This window comes from Acomys russatus, chromosome 5 (genome assembly GCF_903995435.1).
Source record: "Acomys russatus chromosome 5, mAcoRus1.1, whole genome shotgun sequence".
NCBI classification, from domain to species: Eukaryota; Metazoa; Chordata; class Mammalia; order Rodentia; family Muridae; genus Acomys; species Acomys russatus.
Window position 1 is genome coordinate 21,842,340 of NC_067141.1, and position 19,645 is coordinate 21,861,984.

General features: G+C 49.4%; 1 protein-coding gene across 2 annotated transcripts in view; it reads right to left on the reverse strand.

Moving 5' to 3' along the window:
* Nucleotides 1-19,645, reverse strand: part of Chid1 (chitinase domain containing 1) — a 34,573-nt gene that overhangs the window by 11,941 nt on the left and 2,987 nt on the right. For both annotated transcript variants that reach the window (XM_051145658.1, XM_051145659.1), the window contains exons 2-10: nucleotides 14,349-14,502; nucleotides 12,576-12,725; nucleotides 12,046-12,178; nucleotides 11,481-11,525; nucleotides 10,565-10,671; nucleotides 9,353-9,414; nucleotides 5,367-5,459; nucleotides 2,170-2,271; nucleotides 224-379 (exon numbers count right to left, since the gene is read on the reverse strand). In XM_051145658.1, coding sequence (XP_051001615.1) covers nucleotides 224-379; nucleotides 2,170-2,271; nucleotides 5,367-5,459; nucleotides 9,353-9,414; nucleotides 10,565-10,671; nucleotides 11,481-11,525; nucleotides 12,046-12,178; nucleotides 12,576-12,725; nucleotides 14,349-14,459 — 959 coding nt within the window. In that variant the 5' untranslated portion in view covers nucleotides 14,460-14,502. The remainder of the gene's footprint in view (nucleotides 1-223; nucleotides 380-2,169; nucleotides 2,272-5,366; nucleotides 5,460-9,352; nucleotides 9,415-10,564; nucleotides 10,672-11,480; nucleotides 11,526-12,045; nucleotides 12,179-12,575; nucleotides 12,726-14,348; nucleotides 14,503-19,645) is intronic.

Consider the following 19,645-nt stretch of genomic DNA (forward strand, 5'->3'; position numbering starts at 1 on the left):
GACACTGTGGGGGAGGTGCTAACCATCCTGGGCCTGGGGTGTGTCCAGCAGAGGACTGGGACTTTCTACCCAATCTATATCTCAGATGCCACAGTCTGCGAAGCCCAATAGCACCTACCCTTAACCTTCTCAGTCCCAACCTTCATCCCTTTCCCCAGGGATTGAAACCACACCTCTATGACTGGTCACACCTGGAATGTGACCAGGAGGGTCCTGGGCTCACCTGGCCCCAATGACAGGCTCACGGGCATCCTTGGAGGCTGCATAATCCATGCCGTAGAAGTTCAGTCCCAGGAGGATCTTGCTTCGCCACTGTGACTTGGGATCTAGGACCTGGACACAGGCTCGAATCCATGACAATGGAGCATTAGGGCCAGGCCTGCGAGTTCAATGGGGAATGGGGCCACTCTTACAGAAGGCAGGAAGCCCTGTGTCTGACTCTAGTTTGGTCCTCTAGAGCCACTTGGGTCCATTTCCTTCAGTGTTATGGCAAATACCTCTCAAGGATTAGGAAGCCAGCTAGGCTCGGTGGTGCATGCCTTTAATCCCAGCACTTGGGAAGCAGAGGCAGCTGGATCGGTATGAGTTCGAAGCCAGCCTGGTCTATAAAGTAATTCTAGGACAGCCAAGGCTCCACAGAGAAACCCTGTCTTGAAAAACAAACAAATGAATTGGGAAGCCAGATGTCATGGCACACACCTTTAAACCTGGCTCTCAGGAGGCAGAAGCAGGAGAGCTCTATGAGTTCAAGGCCAGCCTGAAGCTCCAGGACAGCCAAGACTTCATAGAGAAATCCTGTCAAAAAAAAAAAAAAAAAAAAAAAAAAAAAAAAAAAAAAAATCAGGGCTGTGGTTAAGGGTTTAAACTGCCCTTGCAGAGGACCTGAGTTAAGTTCCTATACCCAGAGGCTTACAAGTGCCTGTAACTCCAGCCTCAGGGGATTCAACACCTCTGGACTCCTTGAGACCCCACAAACATGCCTATACCTCCAAACGAGACACATATATGTATAATTGAAAAATAACAAGATAAGGGGGCCTGGAGAGGTTGAGAGCACTACCTGCTCTTCCAGAGGTTCTGAGAAAACAAAACAAAATAACAACAACAACAAAAACTCAAAAGCCTGGTGTGGTGGCACAAGCCTTTAATCCCAGCAGGGAAGCGGAGGCAGGCAGATCACTGTGAGTTCGAGGCCAGCCTGGTCTACAGTGAGAGTCCAGGAAAGCCAAGGCTACACAGAGAAACCCTATCTCGAAAAAGCAAAAACAACAACAACATCCCCAAAACAAACAACAACAACAACAAAAAACCCCTAGAAGTTCTGAATTCAATTCCCAGCAACCACTTGGTGGCTCACAACCATCTATAATGAGATTTGGTGCCCTCTTCTGGTCTGCAGGCACACCTTCAGGCAGAACAATGTATAATAAATAAATAAATAAATCTTAAAAACAACTACAATGAAAAACCCGAGATAAATCTTAGAAAAATGAGACATTGGAGCTGGGCATGGTGGCACACATCTTTAATCCCAGGACTCAGGAGGCAGAGGCAGGTGCCTCGCTGTGAGTTCAAGGCCAGCCTGGTCTACAAAAGCAAGTCCAAGATAGCCAGGACTGTTACACAGAGAAACTCTGTCTTTAAAAATGTAAAAAAAAAAAAGAAAGAAAGAAAGAAAGAAAAATGAGACACTGAACACATCACAAAATTGTTTTAGAAGGGTCAGAACCAGAAACATATCATTTAAGTTTTGTAGGCAAAGTGGCCCTGGCACCTTTTGATGGGACCCACAGGTGCCTTGCATGGGGCCAAGTACTTACGTGCACTCCCCTCCCCTTCCGCAGCCCTAGAGCAGTAAGAGCAGGTCTAAAATACTGAGCAAGGAAGGGTCAGCAGACATACAGCTGAGGCCAAGGCTTCAGGAAAACAGTAGTGACAGACAGACAGTCTATGCCTCTGTCACTGGTGACGGAAGTTCCACCCAGCAGGGACTTCCCAAAGAACCATCACCAGCTTCCATTTGGCAGCATTCAGGTCCAGAAAAAGTGACTGTCCATGTATGCTGAGCCACAGAGCCCATAGGCAGATGTCTGTTTGAGAGACCACGATGCAGGCCTGTATCTTCCTGAAGACCCACCTCACCTAAGCACCCTCCCAGCCCATACTCACTGCTGTGACGTGGAGTAGTCATATGTCATGAGGCTGAAGCCATCTAGTATGGGGGCCAGTTGCTCAAACTCCTTGTGTGTGAACATTCCCAGCTGGTCAGTCCTGTGGCAAGGCAAGCATACCTATCTTGAGTTATTATGCATGGACTGCGGGCCTTCCCTACGGTCAGAGCGTGCATGCTGGCTGGGATCCCAGCCTGTGCCCCTTTTCCTCCCTCCAGGACAATGGTTCTCAGCCTTCCTAATGCTGTGACCCTTTAACACAGTTCCTCATGTGGTGACTCCTAACCATAAAATTATTTTCATTGCTACTTCATAACTGTAATTTTGCTACTGTTTGACTAGTAATGTAAATATCTGTGTTTCCAACAGTCTTAGGCAATGCCTAAGAAAGGGTTGTTCAATTCCTCCATCAAGGGGTCACGACCCACAGGTTGAGTGAGACCCACTGCTTTAGGAGGCACTCCAGACTATTTCCCCTCAGGGATGGGGCCAGTGAGCTATTTTCCAGGGTCATACATACTCTAGGTGCTAGGGTGAGGGCTGAGGTCAAACAGAGATGTCCCTCTTTCCTTGCCTCTGGAAGGCGCTGAGCAAAAGAGGGGCAAGAGCTGTTCCAGAACCATTCCATAGTGGGAACATACAGAACAGGACAGATTCAGAGAGGTCTCTGTGGCCCAGACAAAGATGAGCAATTTCCCTGTGCGCAAGGCCTGGGCCTCTGCACACACACACTCTTTTTTTTTTTTTTTTTTTTTTTTTGGTTTTTCGAGACAGGGTTTCTCTGTGTAGCCTTGGTCATCCTGGACTCACTTTGTAGACCAGGCTGGCCTCGAACTCACAGCGATCCGCCTGCCTCTGCCTCCCGAGTGCTGGGATTAAAGGCGTGCGCCACCACGCCCGGCTTCACACACACACTCTTGGCCTCATAGTATAACAGTTGTTCCTATTCCTGCTCCCAATCCAATGGGGCCAAACATCCCATCTAAAAACATGATAAGGAAAAGCTGGGCATGGTGGCGCACGCCTGTAATCCTAGCACTCGGGAGGCAGAGGCAGGAGGATCGATGTGAGTTCGAGGCCAGCCTGGTCTACAAAGTGACTCCAGGACAGCCAAGGCAACACAGAGAAACCTTGTCTCAAAAAATCAAAAAAAAAAAAAAAAAAAAAAAAAGACTGATTGTTCAGTTGAGGGAAAAAAAAATCTTCTCTGCTACACCCTCACCAGCCCCAGGCAAACTCAAAGATCAGGGCGTCAGACAGTCTAAGTGCTTCATACAAAGAAGATGCAGCTTGGAGAATAACACGGGCCCCAATCCCCGGACAAACACCTGACTTGGGCTCCTCTCATTGGTATGGGTGGGGTCTCTGAGATGCAGGAGCAGACCCAGCCTGGGATCCACCAAGGCAGAGATGGAAACTTCCTCACCTAGCACCACGTGCTCAGCTCAGCAGACCCAGGAGAGGGAGGTTCTAGGAGGGAAGGGTCCTCAGAGCTAAGTCCCAGGGCAGGAAAGAAAAACATCCCTGCACAACGCCAAGCGAAAGACAAACAGAACAGAGCCCCACTGCACACATATGTTCCATACATTAGAACAGAGCCAGCCAGCCCTACATAGTGAAACATCCTCTCAAAAGAGTTAATGTAGTATCTGCAACAAGCGAGGGCAGCTTACATGGTCTCTAGTTGCTGGAGACTTACCCTGTCTCCTAGTGCTGCCAGAGCTCACTCCTGGGCAAAGTGGCAGACCCCTCATTCTTTTCACTTCCCAGGTTCCCACCTCGAGGCACCAGAGCCCACTGCAGTGCAGAGCAGGACTCCTGGGATGGGCCTGAAACCAATGTGGGCAGCCTGCTGTGTGCTCAACGGTCCCCACTCATGGGCTGAGAGCTGAGGGAAGTTTATGGAGAACAAACTCAGACAGCAGGCAGATGTCCATGTCAAACAGAGGGGCCTGGGCACTACCTTGAGCTCATAGGTCTTAAGCTTTGAACTGCCTGAGCAGTATAACCTGTAATGACAGGTGGCACTAAGTGACACAGGGTAGGTCTTCAGCAACTAGTGTCCCTGTCAGCTTCCCAGGCACCTTACAAGTGCTATATTAAGTGTAGTCACTTTTTTTTTTTTTTTTTTTGAGACAATATCTCACTGTGTAACCCTGGCTAGCCTGGAACTTATCATGTAGACCGGGATGGTCTCAAACTGACAGAGCTCTACCTGCCTCAGCTTTTGCCTTTATGAGACAATGACCTTACCATGTAGCCTTGACTGACCTGGAACTTGCTATATAGACCAGGCTGGCTTTAAACTCACAGAGATCTGCCCTCTTCTGCCTTCCAAGTGCTTGGATTAAAGGTGTGCACCATCATGCAAGGCATAAGTCATTTCTTTTATAAGCATCTGCCAACTTGCCAATGATATCCCAGGCCTTGGAGGCATATCCAAACATTTCCAGCTACTGTTATTTCAGATAGCCGAAGACTCAGAGATGACCAGTGTGCAGGCCAGGGAGCTCAGCATCCATCTGAGGGTTTAAATGCCAAACAGACAGGGCTGCCCTTGGAAGCTTAGATACCCTGAGGATTCTTAGGAATCCTAACCAATAGTTTTAACATCCCCCACCTCAAATATTTGCTCCTGCCTGCTGTGCCCCAGGTCTATCTTCAGATGAATCTGAGTCTCCTATTTCCCAGTATTGGTATTTCTAAGCCAAACACTGGTGATTTCTATGAGATGCTCTAGGCAGGGTGGACATGGGTATCCAATGGCTCCAGCTGTAGTACCTAGGTCACTACATCATGTTCCAAAGGTTCCAAAAGAGCTGCCTCACAGGGCTAGGAATGGGAAAGAGCCAGGGTCTGGAACAAAGGCCTAGGTCCATTCAGTGGTCCCAGCTGGCAGCAGCTTGCCCAGCTATAATGTCATATACTACAGGCATGAGTGTTGACAGCCAACCCCTGAATTAGGTGACTCGGAGCCCCAGAGACAGATAATGAGTCTAAACTTGTGGATTCTCACATTGATGAACTTCTCAATAGTATGCTGAGGAACAAGACAGGTTAGAACTACAGTTCGGCTTTCCTCACCCCCATAACCAAAGCAGAATGTAATCAGAATCCAGACTTTGGTTTTGGTTTTGAGGGGGGAGCTCATGTTGACGACAGAGGGACTGTTTTCTACCCTCAGAGTGTACTTACCCAGGGGTGACGGCAGGTGGGATGACCAGAATGGCCAGCAGCCGGGCCTGGTGCAGCGCCTCAGCCAAGTGAGTAAGCATGTGGATGAGCCCTCTGCAAGACCAAGAACCAAGCTTAGCCTAGAGCACCGGGGGTGGGGGTCCTGGCACCCACTGCTTTCAGAACATAACAAATGAAATTCCAGCCTTAGTCCCTGTTGCAGAACTGCAACTCTCTTCACAGAGTTTCCTGTAGCACCTTCAGGGTGAACCCACGAAAGGAGCTGAGGAAAAGGAGACTCTGTCTGTATCCCAGTTGGGCTTGCCTTTCCTCGTACTTGGGTATCCCTAGAAGAGTGGTGTCTTCAGGGCACCGAAGGGCCTAGAACACTGACCCAGAGGAATCCTAGTCACTGAGCAACATACTGGTTAGGGGTCCTGGGAAGCAAGATGGGGTCGGACACCGAAGTAGATACCAGGAGAGCAGGGGGCAAGAGATGGGGAACAAGACAAGAAGGTGGAGGAGAGAGGGGCAGTTGGTGGTGTATCTCAATGTCAGCTTCTCTCCCCACATGGCCTGGGAGCCCACTCCTTACCCCTCTAGTGACCTGTGACATGCTCTAGTGACCTGTGACATGCTCCATACTAGCTGCTTCCCTGAAAATGGCCATCTTAAAAGAATTGGCCTAACTCAACTACTATGAGGTCAGGCTTGTCATGCTGTGCTCACTCAGGGAGGAACTACTGCTGTTGTGTAAAGGAGCTCTTCTCTCCCTCTCGTCCAGCCACACCATCAGGAGCAGCTCCATCTGCAGACAGGGTGACAAGTCCTACATTCACACGGCCAGAGCTGAGTATCCTACTGGCCACAAGACCTGCCTCTAGCACATCTCTGCAGACTGTCTAGAGTCCTCTTAGTGGCAATGGCTCAGTCTCTCTGATGTGGCCCAAACTGAACTATAACTTTTCAACCTGAGTGTCAGTGATTCCAGTGTGACAACTCCAGCCATGAAGGGCTAAGGCCACTTAAGTCCAAGTTGTTTGTCTTTCTTTGGTCTTGTATACAATTTGCGGGCTGCGGTTGGCAATACAAGTATGATACGGAGTTTTCAAGCAGCCCATCCTTACTCTTCTGTGGCTTGTCATCTACCTGCACAGCACTTATGCAAGTGAACCATGCTGGAGACCAAAGTGGAGAACGTTGCCTGAGTGTTGAAGTGCCAGAGGCTCAGAAATATGGAAAGCCAACCCCACCAAAGGAGGTCTTTGCCTGACTGTAGGACAACAGCAATATGATCTTTTTCCAGGGCATACAAGACTTAGGACTAAGGGATGCCTAAGATGGTTCCAGAGCTTTCAGAAGACAAATGTGAGCCTACCTCATCCCCCTCAAGGGTCACACTATAGCCACTCTAGACATAAAGACTTTATAAGACTACCCAGATGGAGTTCTAGTGGGACTGGTAGTAGTAGTGCCTCCACAAAGGACTTAGCCAACAGATCCTACAGGCAGCCTATCTCTGAGCTTGTGCTAACTGGCATGTGGCCAGAAGCCACTGAGCCCAGCTTTAGGACTGGTACACTGAGATTAGACCAGGTTGGGGGGGGGCACAGAAAATAGGGACTTGGTTAGCAGTCTCTTCTCCACCTTACTGAGGAACTAGCATCTTCCAGAGACAAGTTTACCATAGAACTGACATGGCCAAAAATCTACTCTGTCTCCAACGGCCCTGCCACTGATGCCATCCACATTTTGGGGAGATTATTACTATAAAACCCCCTTGGTGTCTGGGATGAGCCTTGAATAGGACTGGATAAAGCCAGATTGCTGTCCATAGCACTACCTATTTTAGGGCCCCAAACTGACTGGTACTCCATGGGGACCAGGGGTTTGTCTCCTTCCCTGAAGAAGAGGCTTTGGTGGAGAAAGGGACCTAAAACTAAGTGGCTCTGAAGGCTGCCTGCAAAGCCTCTCCTGCTATGACTAGCAACTTCTGCCTAAGGACAAATAACTGTGACATATGACAATCTGAAGACAAATCCCCAGAGATGAGTCACACAGTTCCCTGACACATCCACTACGCTTTGGGAAAGCTGGGCAACAGGCCGTCTCCTGAGAGCATGAGTCATGGGCCCCAGCAGCACCTCGGACTAAGGGCAGGAACATATGTGCCGATCATGCTGACTTAGCTCTTCAAATCCAGATAGATGCCTATAACAATGAGGTGGGAAATGGCAACCAGAGCACTAGTCTCCTTAAATATTCCCATTGTGGTTTTACCAAAACCAGGCTTATCCTGGGACAGGGTCCAAAGGAATGACAAACCAGACAGCTTTGGGGGCTCAGGAGTTGGTCACTACTTATGCCTTAGCCCCATTAATGCTCTGCAAATAGTTCTCCACTGTCCCCTGAGCACAAAGGCCCATGTAGGCTGCTCCTACCTCCACCTCTGCTACTGCAGACTCAGAGGCTCCCACCCCCTAGACTTCCCTATCTGATATTAATGATCCATTGTGAGCACAGGCACAATATAGCAGTGTCTCACTGCATTGCTACTTGATGTGCTGAAACACAAATGAATTATAGCAAATCTCTGATGAAAAGATCTGTAGTGTCCAGAATTAAAAGAAGGGCTGTTGGCAGCAAAGTCAGCTTTGGTGAGGCCCTTTGCCCAGCAAGGACACGGAGCTGGGCCTGGAGACGTTACGTGGCTGAGAGTCTGGGACACCTACTTCTCAGGTCAGAGCTGGGGTCCTTCAGGGGCACTGCAGGCAGAAGATTTCCCACTAACTCAGGAACATACTTCTTCCCCTGTGGTTTCCCCTGGGTGGTGTCTTTCATCAGGATAAGGCCCAGGCACATCTGGATCTAGGCACACCTTCCTCTGGGCTCTCAGAATGGACATGACCTCCTCATTCTCAACCAGAACCTCCCTTGAAGGCTACAGGAGAGTCGTGTGGGGATGCTGCCTCCCAGTGGGCAGAGTTGAGACCTACAGTCTTCTTTCTGTATATAGCAAAGCCTCTAAGAGTAACACTGGGGAAGGAGCCACAAGCCTGTGAGACAGTAAAGGACAGGAGAATGGCTCAGCCATCCTGAGCTGTGGCTTAGAGAGCATACATGGAAAACTCCCTTATGCAGGAAATGGAGCTGAAGCTGATCCCAGAGCCTCTGCTGCCCAGACACCTGCTATGGGCTACAAACCTCTCCTGAGGTTATATGCGGATGGCACCAGCCCTATGCAGGGCAAAATGTTCTTGTGTCATCTTCTAAAGAATAGAATTCCTTTTAAATTCCTAAAAATACCTGTAAAAGGTAGCTATTTTAGGTGAGCCAAATAACCTGAGCTAAGAAGGAGCCATTCCTTGGTGCTGTGGCAGCCCCAAGCTATGCTGGGGCAGCTGGCACTTCCCATGCTTCCCTCCTTTCCTGGTATCACTGTCAAGGGGAAGTAGGGTCCTATGAGTTTAAGGTGTGTTGGACCTGTGGCAGCAAGGAGACATGAGGGCCTCCTGCAGCTTCCTCCCAGTATACAGCTCCCATGCACTTGGCCATCCTTCCCCAGTAAACCTTGTGACCACCACACCCCAGGCCTTGGCCGTACTCTATCAGCCTCTTTTCAAGTCCCAGGGAGTCTTCTTTGTGAGGAGTTTCTGCAGTGAGGAAATCTCTACTTGGGTCCAAGCTGAACATTTATAGCACAGTCCCGGCCACCCTTTTCTCATTGAGTCTTCTTGGGTGAGGATCCCCATTTCTGTTAGCCTTCCAGGAGGGGCCTCCAGACTACAACAGGGATGTTGTTAGGACCAGTTGCCTGCTCCATAGCTATTCCTAGCTTCTCTTGGTAGGCCTCCATCTTTTTTAGTGTCCCATCCCCAACCCAGAGCCCAGAGGCTGAGGAAGGAAGGCCCTTCCAGGCACATTCCCTCTTCTTTGGTCCTTCCTCTGGCTCCTCCAAACGCAGGGGCCAGGAAGAGAACTAAGCAGCTGCCTATATCCCTACTCACACATGTTTCTGGCTCAGCAACTGGCTCCAGACCTCCACCACAAAACCGTCAAAATGCTGGTTCTGAAAGAAATCGGCAGGTGAGGAGAAATGGATATCTAGGAGGACTGGGGGAAGACAGGAAAGATGCCACGGGCTTGGCCCACCTGGCAAAGTAACCCAGTAACTCATGAGGCAGCACGGGGAGGGGGTATCCCATAGCAGACAGGAGGACAGAGGTGCTCAGTTGCCCACATCTCTCTACCCCTGCTGTAGCCAGGCATACTGACAGCCAGCACGGATGTGCTCATCCCGGGGAGAGTTATGGGGTTTTAGCCAAAGGAAGTTTTTTGGCTCCAAAGACAAAAATTATCCCATCTTTGGGACTCCCAAAGCTAGGAGCAAGAGGTGGTACAGTCCGAGTGGGGTTTATGCTATCCACCCAGAAGACATAGGTTGCATAAGAAGATACCCAAGAAAAAAAGCCAGGCAGGAGGAGCCAGGTCGTACTACCTGTAATCTCAGCACCTGGGAGGCAGAGGCTGCTGGGTCAGAAGTTCAAGTCTAGCCTCAGCTACACAGTGAATTCAAAGGTTAGTCTGGGCTTTGTGAGATACTGCCCTAAAAAATTTAAATTAAAAAAGGCCACAGAGCCAGGCGTGGTGGCGCATGCCTTTAATCCCAGCACTCGGGAGGCAGAGGCAGGCGGATCGCTGTGAGTTTGAGGCCAGCCTGGTCTACAAAGTGAGTCCAGGATGGCCAAGGCTACACAGAGAAACCCTGTCTCAAAAAACCAAAAAAAAAAAAAAAAAAAAAAAAAAAAGGCCACAGAGATGGCATAGAAGGTAAGGGAGCTTTCTGCCAAGCCTCAAACCTCAAGTTTGATTCCTGGAATTCACATGGTAGGAAAGAAGAACTCCAACAAGTTGTCCTCTGTCATTTACAAACGTGTTGTGCCATTGCACTCTACACACACCACACAAAAATAAATAATTACATTAAAGAAAAAAAAAAAGAGGGAACTGGCAGTGGTGGTACAGGTACATACCTTGTCTTGAACCCATCCTCCCAAACGAGGGAGGAGCCAAGTGGGGGCCTTTTAGGAGCCTCAGCCAGAGAGAAAAGCAAAGCAAGACAAGCAGGAGAGTTGGGAGTGGGAGGTACAGCCTGTCTCAGGAAGTGGGGCCCGGAGGCCTGCGCTCCCATCCTCGTCTGAGGAGCACACAGGTCTCACCTTTGCCACCTGTACCACAGTCTTGCTGAGCTCTTCTATCTCATCCTCACTGTCTAAGACATTCCGGAAATCATCATAAGTCCAGTCTTCAAACAGAAGCCGAGGCACTGGTGGCAAGAGAGAACACACAGAAAGGTCATGGCCAAAAAACACTGAATTACCCTCTGCTGTTTGCTATCTGGAAAAAAAAAAAAAAAAAAAATCCCTTGCCTCCCAGACCAGTCAGACCAGTGTCAAGCAGTAAGGCCATGCAAGGCTCTCATGGATCTGTCCAGTGCAGACATCCTATACCCACACAGCCTGGCAGGAGGAAGGAGAGAACAAAGAGATGCTAACGTATCAAATATCTTTAGAGCTGACCTTACAGGAAACTGGCAGGGCCAGGCCCTCACTCATCTACATCCTTGCCACCCTGCCTACCTCAATCTAACTTGATGGCTTCCACTCCTGAACCACAGGACGGAATGACAGGTCCCCTGCTGTCACTGCTTCTGAGCCTCCCTGAGCCTGAGCCCGATAAGCTTCTTCTGCTGCCCTCAGGGTCCCCTTGTTCTTTGGGGGAAACTTCCTTCCTATGTCAGCTGTGAACCTCAGAGGCACAGGAAGGGTAGGGGCAATGTCACCCTCAGGCCCAGCCTAGCGTCTGGCTCCAGGAAACTCAGTAACACTTGCTAGCCAGGAAGAAAGAAGGAAGAGAGAGAACCATGCTGGAAAATCACCAGCCAAGGAGGGAGGTGGTGGTGGTGGCCAAGCTCAGCTGACCGCTCAGAGCCCTGAGGGGAGAGATTTACCCTCAAGTAGCACAGCCTAGATTGGAAGGAGAATGCAAGTCCCTGCCCACACACAGGGAGGCTGTGCCATCCACATGGTATGGCTGGGGCTGCTCTCTGACCATGCCCAGGCCTGCTGGACTCACCTATGCGCACGCCTTTGGCATGCTTCTTGACAGCTCGCATCCACCCTGTCAGAGATGAAAGGGGCAGTCAGTAGCCAGGCCAAGGATCTAGACCATTACTCATCCCTTCTGAGCCTGGGGCAACCCAGCAGTCACTCCTGTCCTCCTTCTCTTCTGTTCTATGCCCCAGCCCCTTCCTCCCATGGTCCTTCCTGGATCTTCAAAGTATCAGAAAAAACCACTCCTGGTCTCATAAGTCCAAATCCAGCTAAGCCTCTCCTGTTAATTCTGTCCGAGGCCAAATGGATCTCTGTGAGTTCAAGGTCTACAAAGTGAGTCCAGGACAACCAAGGCTAACACAGAGAGACCCTCTCTCAAAAAACAAAAACAAAAACAAAAAAAATACATAATCAGAGTCACATATTCTCAGAAAGACAGACAGACAGACAGACAGACACACACACACACACACACACACACACACACACACACACACTACACTTTTATATTCACCAGACACACGTACATACTATCATATTTTTGTTAGCCCTCAGGCCAAGCACAGATAATAAGGAAATGGAGAAACCTTGGTCCACATCATGGAGGCCAGTGATTTCAAACATCTCACGACCACGTCTCTTCAGCTGCAGCCAGACTGGTGAGATCTGTGTGAATTTGCTCCCAAAGACCTTGGCAACATCATAGCCATGGCTGTTCCACTGGCAGAGGAAGTAGAGGGCAGACAAAAGACAAGTGAATGTATCCCTGCACTGCGGTGGTGCTGTCACTTGATGCTTTGGACATACATGCCCAGGACAGGACAGCCATCAGTATCAACAGTGCTGGACTCTGAGCTGCCATCAGTCCCCTGCCTGGGATCAGGGCTCTACAAGCCTCAACTATGACCTAGACAGCCCTAGAGCCCCTCTATACAGAGGAGGCATTGCTGTGGGTCACCTGAAGCCACAAGGAGCAAGCCCCAAGAGAGCCCTGGCACCCTTCCCTCTGACATCTCATGCTGAGAGCGCTCCTCCAGTCTCACAGTAGCAGCACCATGGAGGACAGAACAGCAGCCAGGAGGACAGCCCTGCTCTGCACCACAGAACCCTGACTTACTGGGGTGACGTAGCCTAGGGCCTCGCCAGCGAAGCTCCTCTCCCGAGCCCTTGCTGAGCAGTAGCTCCGATGTTCAAGAACCACATCCTCAGCTCTGATGTCCGTCACCACCAGGCCCCGATCCTGAACAGGCTTATCTGAAAACTGAGTCTGAAACAAAAGGGAGAGGGAAAAGCTGCCCGACCTCTCGTCTCAGCATGGAACGTGGCACTCGAAGCCGCAGTGGCAGCAGCGAGGCTGTTCCATCCAGCCACAGACCATGTCTCTGGACTAACATGGCACTGCTGATCTGCCCCTGTAGGTAAAGGGTTAAGCCACAGTAAGTGACTTCAGAAGGGCGCTAGCACTCAGCAGGCACAGTAGCATTTGCCAGGGGTTATTCAGCCCTTGATTTGGGCTGTAGATCAAGCAGGAGGCTATAGTGGCTCCTTCTACATAGGAAGACTGACATTTAGCACTCGGACCACTGGGTTCTCATCTAGGCACCCCAAGTCCACACACTGAGAAGAGGGAACCTCAGTTAAGAAAATGCCTCCAGAAGATGAAGGGCCATACTCCATGGCCAAGCCCCATCTGAGTCTCCCAACCCAGATGCTAGTATGCTTGCCTCTGCCCCACCTCTGCTCCTAGAAGTCCTCCATCAGGTTCTCAACTTGCCACACTTTGGGGGCCCAGCTCAGCCTTCCCTAATAGTAGTTGATTTCCTGGTCTTCCTGTAAGAGACAGTGTCTTAGGGTTTCTATTGCTGTGATGAAACACCATGACCAAAGCAACTTGGGGAGTAAAGGGTTTATTTGGCTTACACTTCCATATCACTGTTCATCATTAAAGGAAATCGGGACAGGAATTCAAACAGGGCAGGAACCTGGAGGCAGGAAGGAGCTGATGCAGAGGCCATGGAGAGGTGCTGATGACTGGCTTGCTCAGCCTGCTTTCTCACAGAACCCAGGAGCACCAGCCCAGGATGGCACCACCTACAATGGGCTGGGCCCTCCCCTATCAATCAATAATTTAGAAAATGCCCTACAGACTTGCTTACAACCCGATCTTATGGAGGTCTTTCTTAACTGAGTTTCCCTCTTCTCAGATGACTTCAGCTGTGTCAAGCTGACAAAAAACCATCCAACACAGATTGAGATGCCCACTGTTCTGTTTTTTGTTTGTTTGTTGGTTAGTTTTTTGATACAGGGTTTCTCTGTGTAGCTTTAGCTGTCCTGGACTCGCTTTGTAGACCAGGCTAGCCTTGACCTCATAGAGTTCCACCTGTCTCTGTCCCCCAGTGCTGGGATTACAGGCATGAGCCACCATGGCCTGCTCACTGTATCGGTAAAGAGCAGCTCTTGGTGCAGGCCTGGATCATAGGTATGGTCCTGTGTCAGCATCCTGGCATGGGGACTGTTGGGGCTAAGGAGGGAGCTGGATGTGGCCTACCTTTGGGTTTGCAACCCCTAGGCATATCCCAAAAGAACAGCACAAGGGACATGATGGAAACACAGTCTGGGGCTGTAAAGATGAGAGAATTCAATAGCCATGGGATAGGAAAAGCAGACAGATGGAGACTGACACAGAGTACAGAGTCTGAGTAGGGAAGATAATGACCTACTGCTTCCAGATCCAAGGCTGTAAACTCACAGCTCCAGCAAGATACTTCCCCAGAGCACACCTGCCTGTTGGCTCAGACGAGCCTGTCAGAAAGCTGTGTAAGGAACCAAGACCCTCTTGTGTCCTGACTCACAAAGACCCCAGTCAGGAAGGACACCTTGGGTTCCCTACCTTCTCCAGCAGCGTCTTTGAGGCAGCTTTTTTGGCATCTGACTTTGACAGGGTGGTGTGAACAGAGCCACAGGCCAGAGCAAGCCAGAGGACATGAAGAAGTGGCCACATGGTGGGAGGGTCACAGCAGGAACCAACCTCTGGGTCTAGGGGGCTGCAGAAAGAAAGAGGTACATGAGGGCAGATGACTAGCAGAGAGATGTGGCATGAACTAGACAGGATACTCATCCTAACAGGCTTGAGTCCTTCCGGCCCTTAGGCCAGACCTTGTTACTAAATTAAGTCCCTAGATATTCTAGGCTTCCCTGCCCAGATCACCAGCACCTCCTTGGACAACCATGAGTTGTCCATAGCTTTTCTCCTGACCAAAAACAACCAGCCATCTAAGAAAACTGGCTCCCACATTCCCTCAAACCAAAAGAAACCTCAGCAGCAGTGGGGCTTGAGTGTGAAATAACAAAGCCACAGAAAGTACTTGAATAGACTATAGACAACTACTCATGTAATCCCAGAGCAGAGAAATCTTTTCCAAGTATATCGCTAAGGAAAGAGAATACAAAAGACAGTATCATCAAAGTTTAATGTTTAAAAATGTTTAACTTGGGGCTGGAGAGATGGCTCAGAGGTTAAGAGCACTGCCTGCTCTTCCAAAGGTCCTGAGTTCAACCATATGCTGGCTCACAACCATCCGTAATGAGATCTGGTGCCCTCTTCTGGCCTGTAAGCATACATACAGGCAGAACACTGTAAACATAATAAATAAATCTTTTAAAAAAAAAAAAGTTTAACTTGGGCTGGAGAGATGGCTCAGTGGTTTAAGAGCACTGACTGCAATTATTTTTTGTTTTTTTTGTTTTTTTTTTTTTTGTGTTTGTTTGTTTTTCGAGACAGGGTTTCTCTGTGTAGCCTTGGCTGTCCTGGACTCACTCTGTAGACCAGGCTGGCCTCGAACTCACAGCGATCCGCCAGCCTCTGCCTCCCGAGTGCTGGGATTAAAGGTGTGCGCCACCACGCCCGGCTCACTGACTGCAATTTTAATGTGCACCTTTCACAGCTGGGTACCCTGTTAAGTGCCTATAGTCTTAGCCACTGAGGACGGTGAAACAAAAAGCCTGCTTTAACCCAAGGAGTTCATAGCTAGTTTAGGCGACATAGCAAGACCCTGTCTCAAAACATGGTGGCAAACACCTGTAATCCCAGCACTCGGGAGGCAGAGGCAGGCAGATCTCCGTGAGTTTGAGGCCAGCCTGGTCTACAGAGTGAGTTCCGGACAGCCAAGGCTATACAGAGAAATTGTGTCTCGGGAAAAACAAACAAACAAACCCTAACCCTAAATAAGTAAAGAAATAGACAAACAAATAAACAAAAGGCAGTCCAGTAAACAAGGTCCCACTATAAAAACAAGAATGAGTTTCAAATACAGAGATACTTAGAGCCCTAGAAATGAAACAAGCACAGATGAGACACAAGATGGTATCTCCACACAGTATGTGAAGGGTTACAAAAAAATGATTCCTGGGAAAGCAACCAACTCTTGGGCTAAGCAGGAATTCCAGCTGGGAAAGGCCTTTTTGAATGACAATGTGGCCATAAATATTACACTGTCCACCTTACACTTCCTTCCTTTTGCAAGTTCCACTTCAAGGATGTCCCACACACAGGAACCAAGCCTAGGGACTCAGCACTTCCGATATCAGAACAAACAAGCATGGAGGTGCCTGTGCCTGTGATCGATGCAAAACACCACAGAGCTGCACTTCCTCAGCACAGTCTGCTTTTGTTTGTTTGAGACAGGATCTTCCTAGGTACATCCCAGCTGGCCTCCAACTCAAGGGCCTGCTGCTTTAGCCTCCCAAGTGACAGGGTTCCAGGTGTGTGCCATCACCTTAGCCTAACAGTCTTGTTTTTATGTGCATATGCTCACATATAAAAGGCTGCAAGGAGCAAAACTAGAAGTGGATGGCGAACCATTGCTCATTTCTTTACTTCTATGTTCTGCACTGAATTTCCGTTACTTGCACAATTCACTTTTAGGTCCTAGGAAGTGCTGGATGGACACGGCCCAGCTGGACTGTCACTCCCACAATGGGACTTCAAGACAAAGAGCGCAGAAGTGCAGCAACTAGTCTCATGTCCCTGATAACACATAGTCTGTTAGACCAAGTGAGGAGACCTACAAAGCCCAGGAGGGTTCTGTGGAGGCCGACCCAGCCTACTGCCCAACAGGTGAGCACACGGCTGTCCCCTCTGGTCTAGAGCACCTAAGGATGCCTGAACCTAGGCCGAGAGGCTCCGGACACGCAGCCAGGCAGGGTATGAGTCACTAAGAGTAGCTGAGAGGTTAGAGGCAGGCTCAGCCCAGTGCCTGCCTGTCCGTTCCCATGACCTCCAGGGCTGACTGCTTGTTTCCCTTCTGCTTCCTTTTGCTGCCACTTTTCTCTCTCACACACACTGCTCCTGGTGTGACCTGAGGAAAGCTAGGATTGTGGCAGTAAGGCTCCAGGCTTTGACACCCCAGAACACCAAGGCACCTGTATAAAGTTATGACTAACACATGGTCTTTGAGTAAGGCAAACTAGGAAGATTCCACTAGAGAACAGGCAGACCACAAGAAAGTCTAGACCCGAGTTTGAGGCTCTGAGGACTTAAGGAAAAAAACTGTAGAGTATATAAAATAATGCTGGATTCTTTTTTGGAGGTGGGATGGGCAGTTTTTGAGACAAGATCTCTCTGTGTAGCCCTGGCTGTCCTGGCTTCGCATTATAGACCAGGATGACCTCGAACTCACAGGGATCAACCTGCCTCTGCCTCTGCCTCCTGAGTGCTAGGATAAAAGGCATGTGCCACCACACCCAGCCAATGCTGGATGCTTGAAGCCTCCAGCAAAGGCAGTGATTGTTCTAAAAGCTGGTTGTTTAGAGGGGTGAGAGCCATGACTCCCTAGTCTCCCATCCCACCAGCTCCTCCCCCCATGGCAAGATGAAAATTAAGAGGAAATAACTTTGTGTATCTCACTTTACCCCAGCTCACTACCTTGCCCTCACAACTGGCAAGCTTAGATTCTGTGGCCCATAGCCCCTGGGAAATTGAAATCCTGACCACAGTACAAGGTTGGGACCGGTGGCCCAGAAAAGCCCACAGTTTGCTGGGTCAGTTTGGGACTGTGACTACTCGAGCTCCCAGGGACGTCTAACCTCTGCACCTACGTAAGCAAGGCTTCTCTCCTCCCTTGAGTGAAGAACTGGGTCACAGAAGGAAAGAAATAAGAACCAGGAGGTAAGGAGTCCAGGACTGAGAGTATGTCCAGGTGCTGGGTGATCGTGAGTCTCTACTAGTGTCTACTGCCTAGACTTGCAGCTGGTCACCTAGCCTAAAGCCCCTCTGCCTAACCCCTCCTAATCCCCTGTCCCGTGACTTTATACTCACAGGAAGAAGGGGTCAAAGAAGCCCAGCCCAGTGGCCCAGGCCTATAATCCCATTACTTGGGACTTGTAGAAGAATCTAGCTAACGTTAAAGCCTGTTTGGACAATGGCACTCTAAGCCAGCCGGGGCTACTTATCAAGACCCTTTCTCAAAATAAAAGGGGGAGGGGAGAAGGGCTGGAAATGTAGTTTAGTAACTCAGCACTTTTCTAGAATGCAGAAGGCCCTGCATAAAATATTGCTGGAAGCTTGAAGCCTCCAGCAAAGGCAGTGGTTGCTCTAAAAGCTGGTTGTTTAGAGGAGTGAGATCCATGAGTCTCTCACCCTAGGCACCCATCCCACCAGCCCATATATCCACTTGCCAAAAATAAAGGAGGTGGGATGCACTGAAGATGCACTAAGAGCACACACTGCTCTTGTTGAGGACCTGAGATAGGCCTCCAGCACCCTTGTCGGGTGCTCACAACCACCCATCACCTGTTCCAGGGGATCTGATGCCCCACTCTGATTCCTATAAACACTTGCACTCACATCCTCACACACAGACACAAATATGTATGTGTACTTCAAAAAAAATTAAACCTTTTTTAAAAGGTGGGGGCCTATCTGGATACACGGAGGAAGGTAGGCCAGTTAGTTTGTGTCTGGCAGCAAGGACCAAACCATAATCAACACACTGCTCCCACCATGTACCCAGCTGCCCATAAACATGGATCTCCAAAGCTGGGTGGTGGTGGTGCACGCCTTTAATCCCAGCACTTGGGAGGCAGAGGCAGGAGGATTGCTGTGAGTTCAAGGCCAGCCTGGTCTACAGAGCGAGTTCCAGGACAGCTAAAGCTACACAGAGAAACCCAGTCTCAAAAATAACTAAATAAGGAGATCCAACTTTCTAGACTACCAGGGTGTGCATGGTAAGGCACATGTTATGATGTGAAGGGTGCCCAGGCTACAGCACCTTCCGTGGTTCCCAGTGACCACTGCTCTGACGACCATCAGGGTAATCTCTCCAGCATCTTCTTCATATACCAGACTCCTAGCGTCTCACATCAAAATGTGTTCGTTCCCAAGCATTAACAACCATCCTTTAGGCAGAAGCCCCTGTCTGCACACAGTGTGCCTTTGGCCTACTTGAGTCTTGGCTCCCGCTTCATACAGAGCTAACAATGGAGAATATGCTATGGTCCTTCTAACTCTGGGACTATAAATCCCATTGCACTGGAAAGACTGTCTTAGCGAGGCTGACAGAGTCACGGCAGAAGCCTTTAAATGTTTCTGAAGCAGACTTAAAGCAAGAAATGTCAGGTGCTTAAAAAAAAACAAAAAACAAAAAACGCATTAATGTGTGCAAATGCAAACTGTGTGCATGTGCAGAGTTAAAGAAGCTAATCAGAGTTAACCCTTCTTTGTGATGCACTGTCAATTTTAGTTCTCTTTAAATAAAATAAAATAAAATAAAATAAAATAAAATAAAATAAAATAACTAGCTTTAGGCCAGGCGGGGTGGCGCACGCCTTTAATCCCAGCACTTGGGAGGCAGAGGCGGGTGGATCGCTGTGGGTTCGAGGCCAGCTGGTCTACAAAATCGAGTCTAGGCAGCCAAGGCTACACAGAGAAACCCTGTCTCGAAAAAACAACAACAACAACAACAACAACAACAACAACAAAGAAAGAAAGAAAAGAACTAGCTTTAGGGGGGCTGGAGAGATGAGAGCTCATCGCCCTCTTCTGGCCTCTGTGAACACTGCATGCACACAGCACACAGACATAAGTGCAGGCAAAACCCACACACACATAAAAATTTAAGTTGGTGAGATCATTAAAAGGGGGTAAGAGTAGGGAGAGCTGGAGAGAGAGCTCAGCAATTAAGACCACTG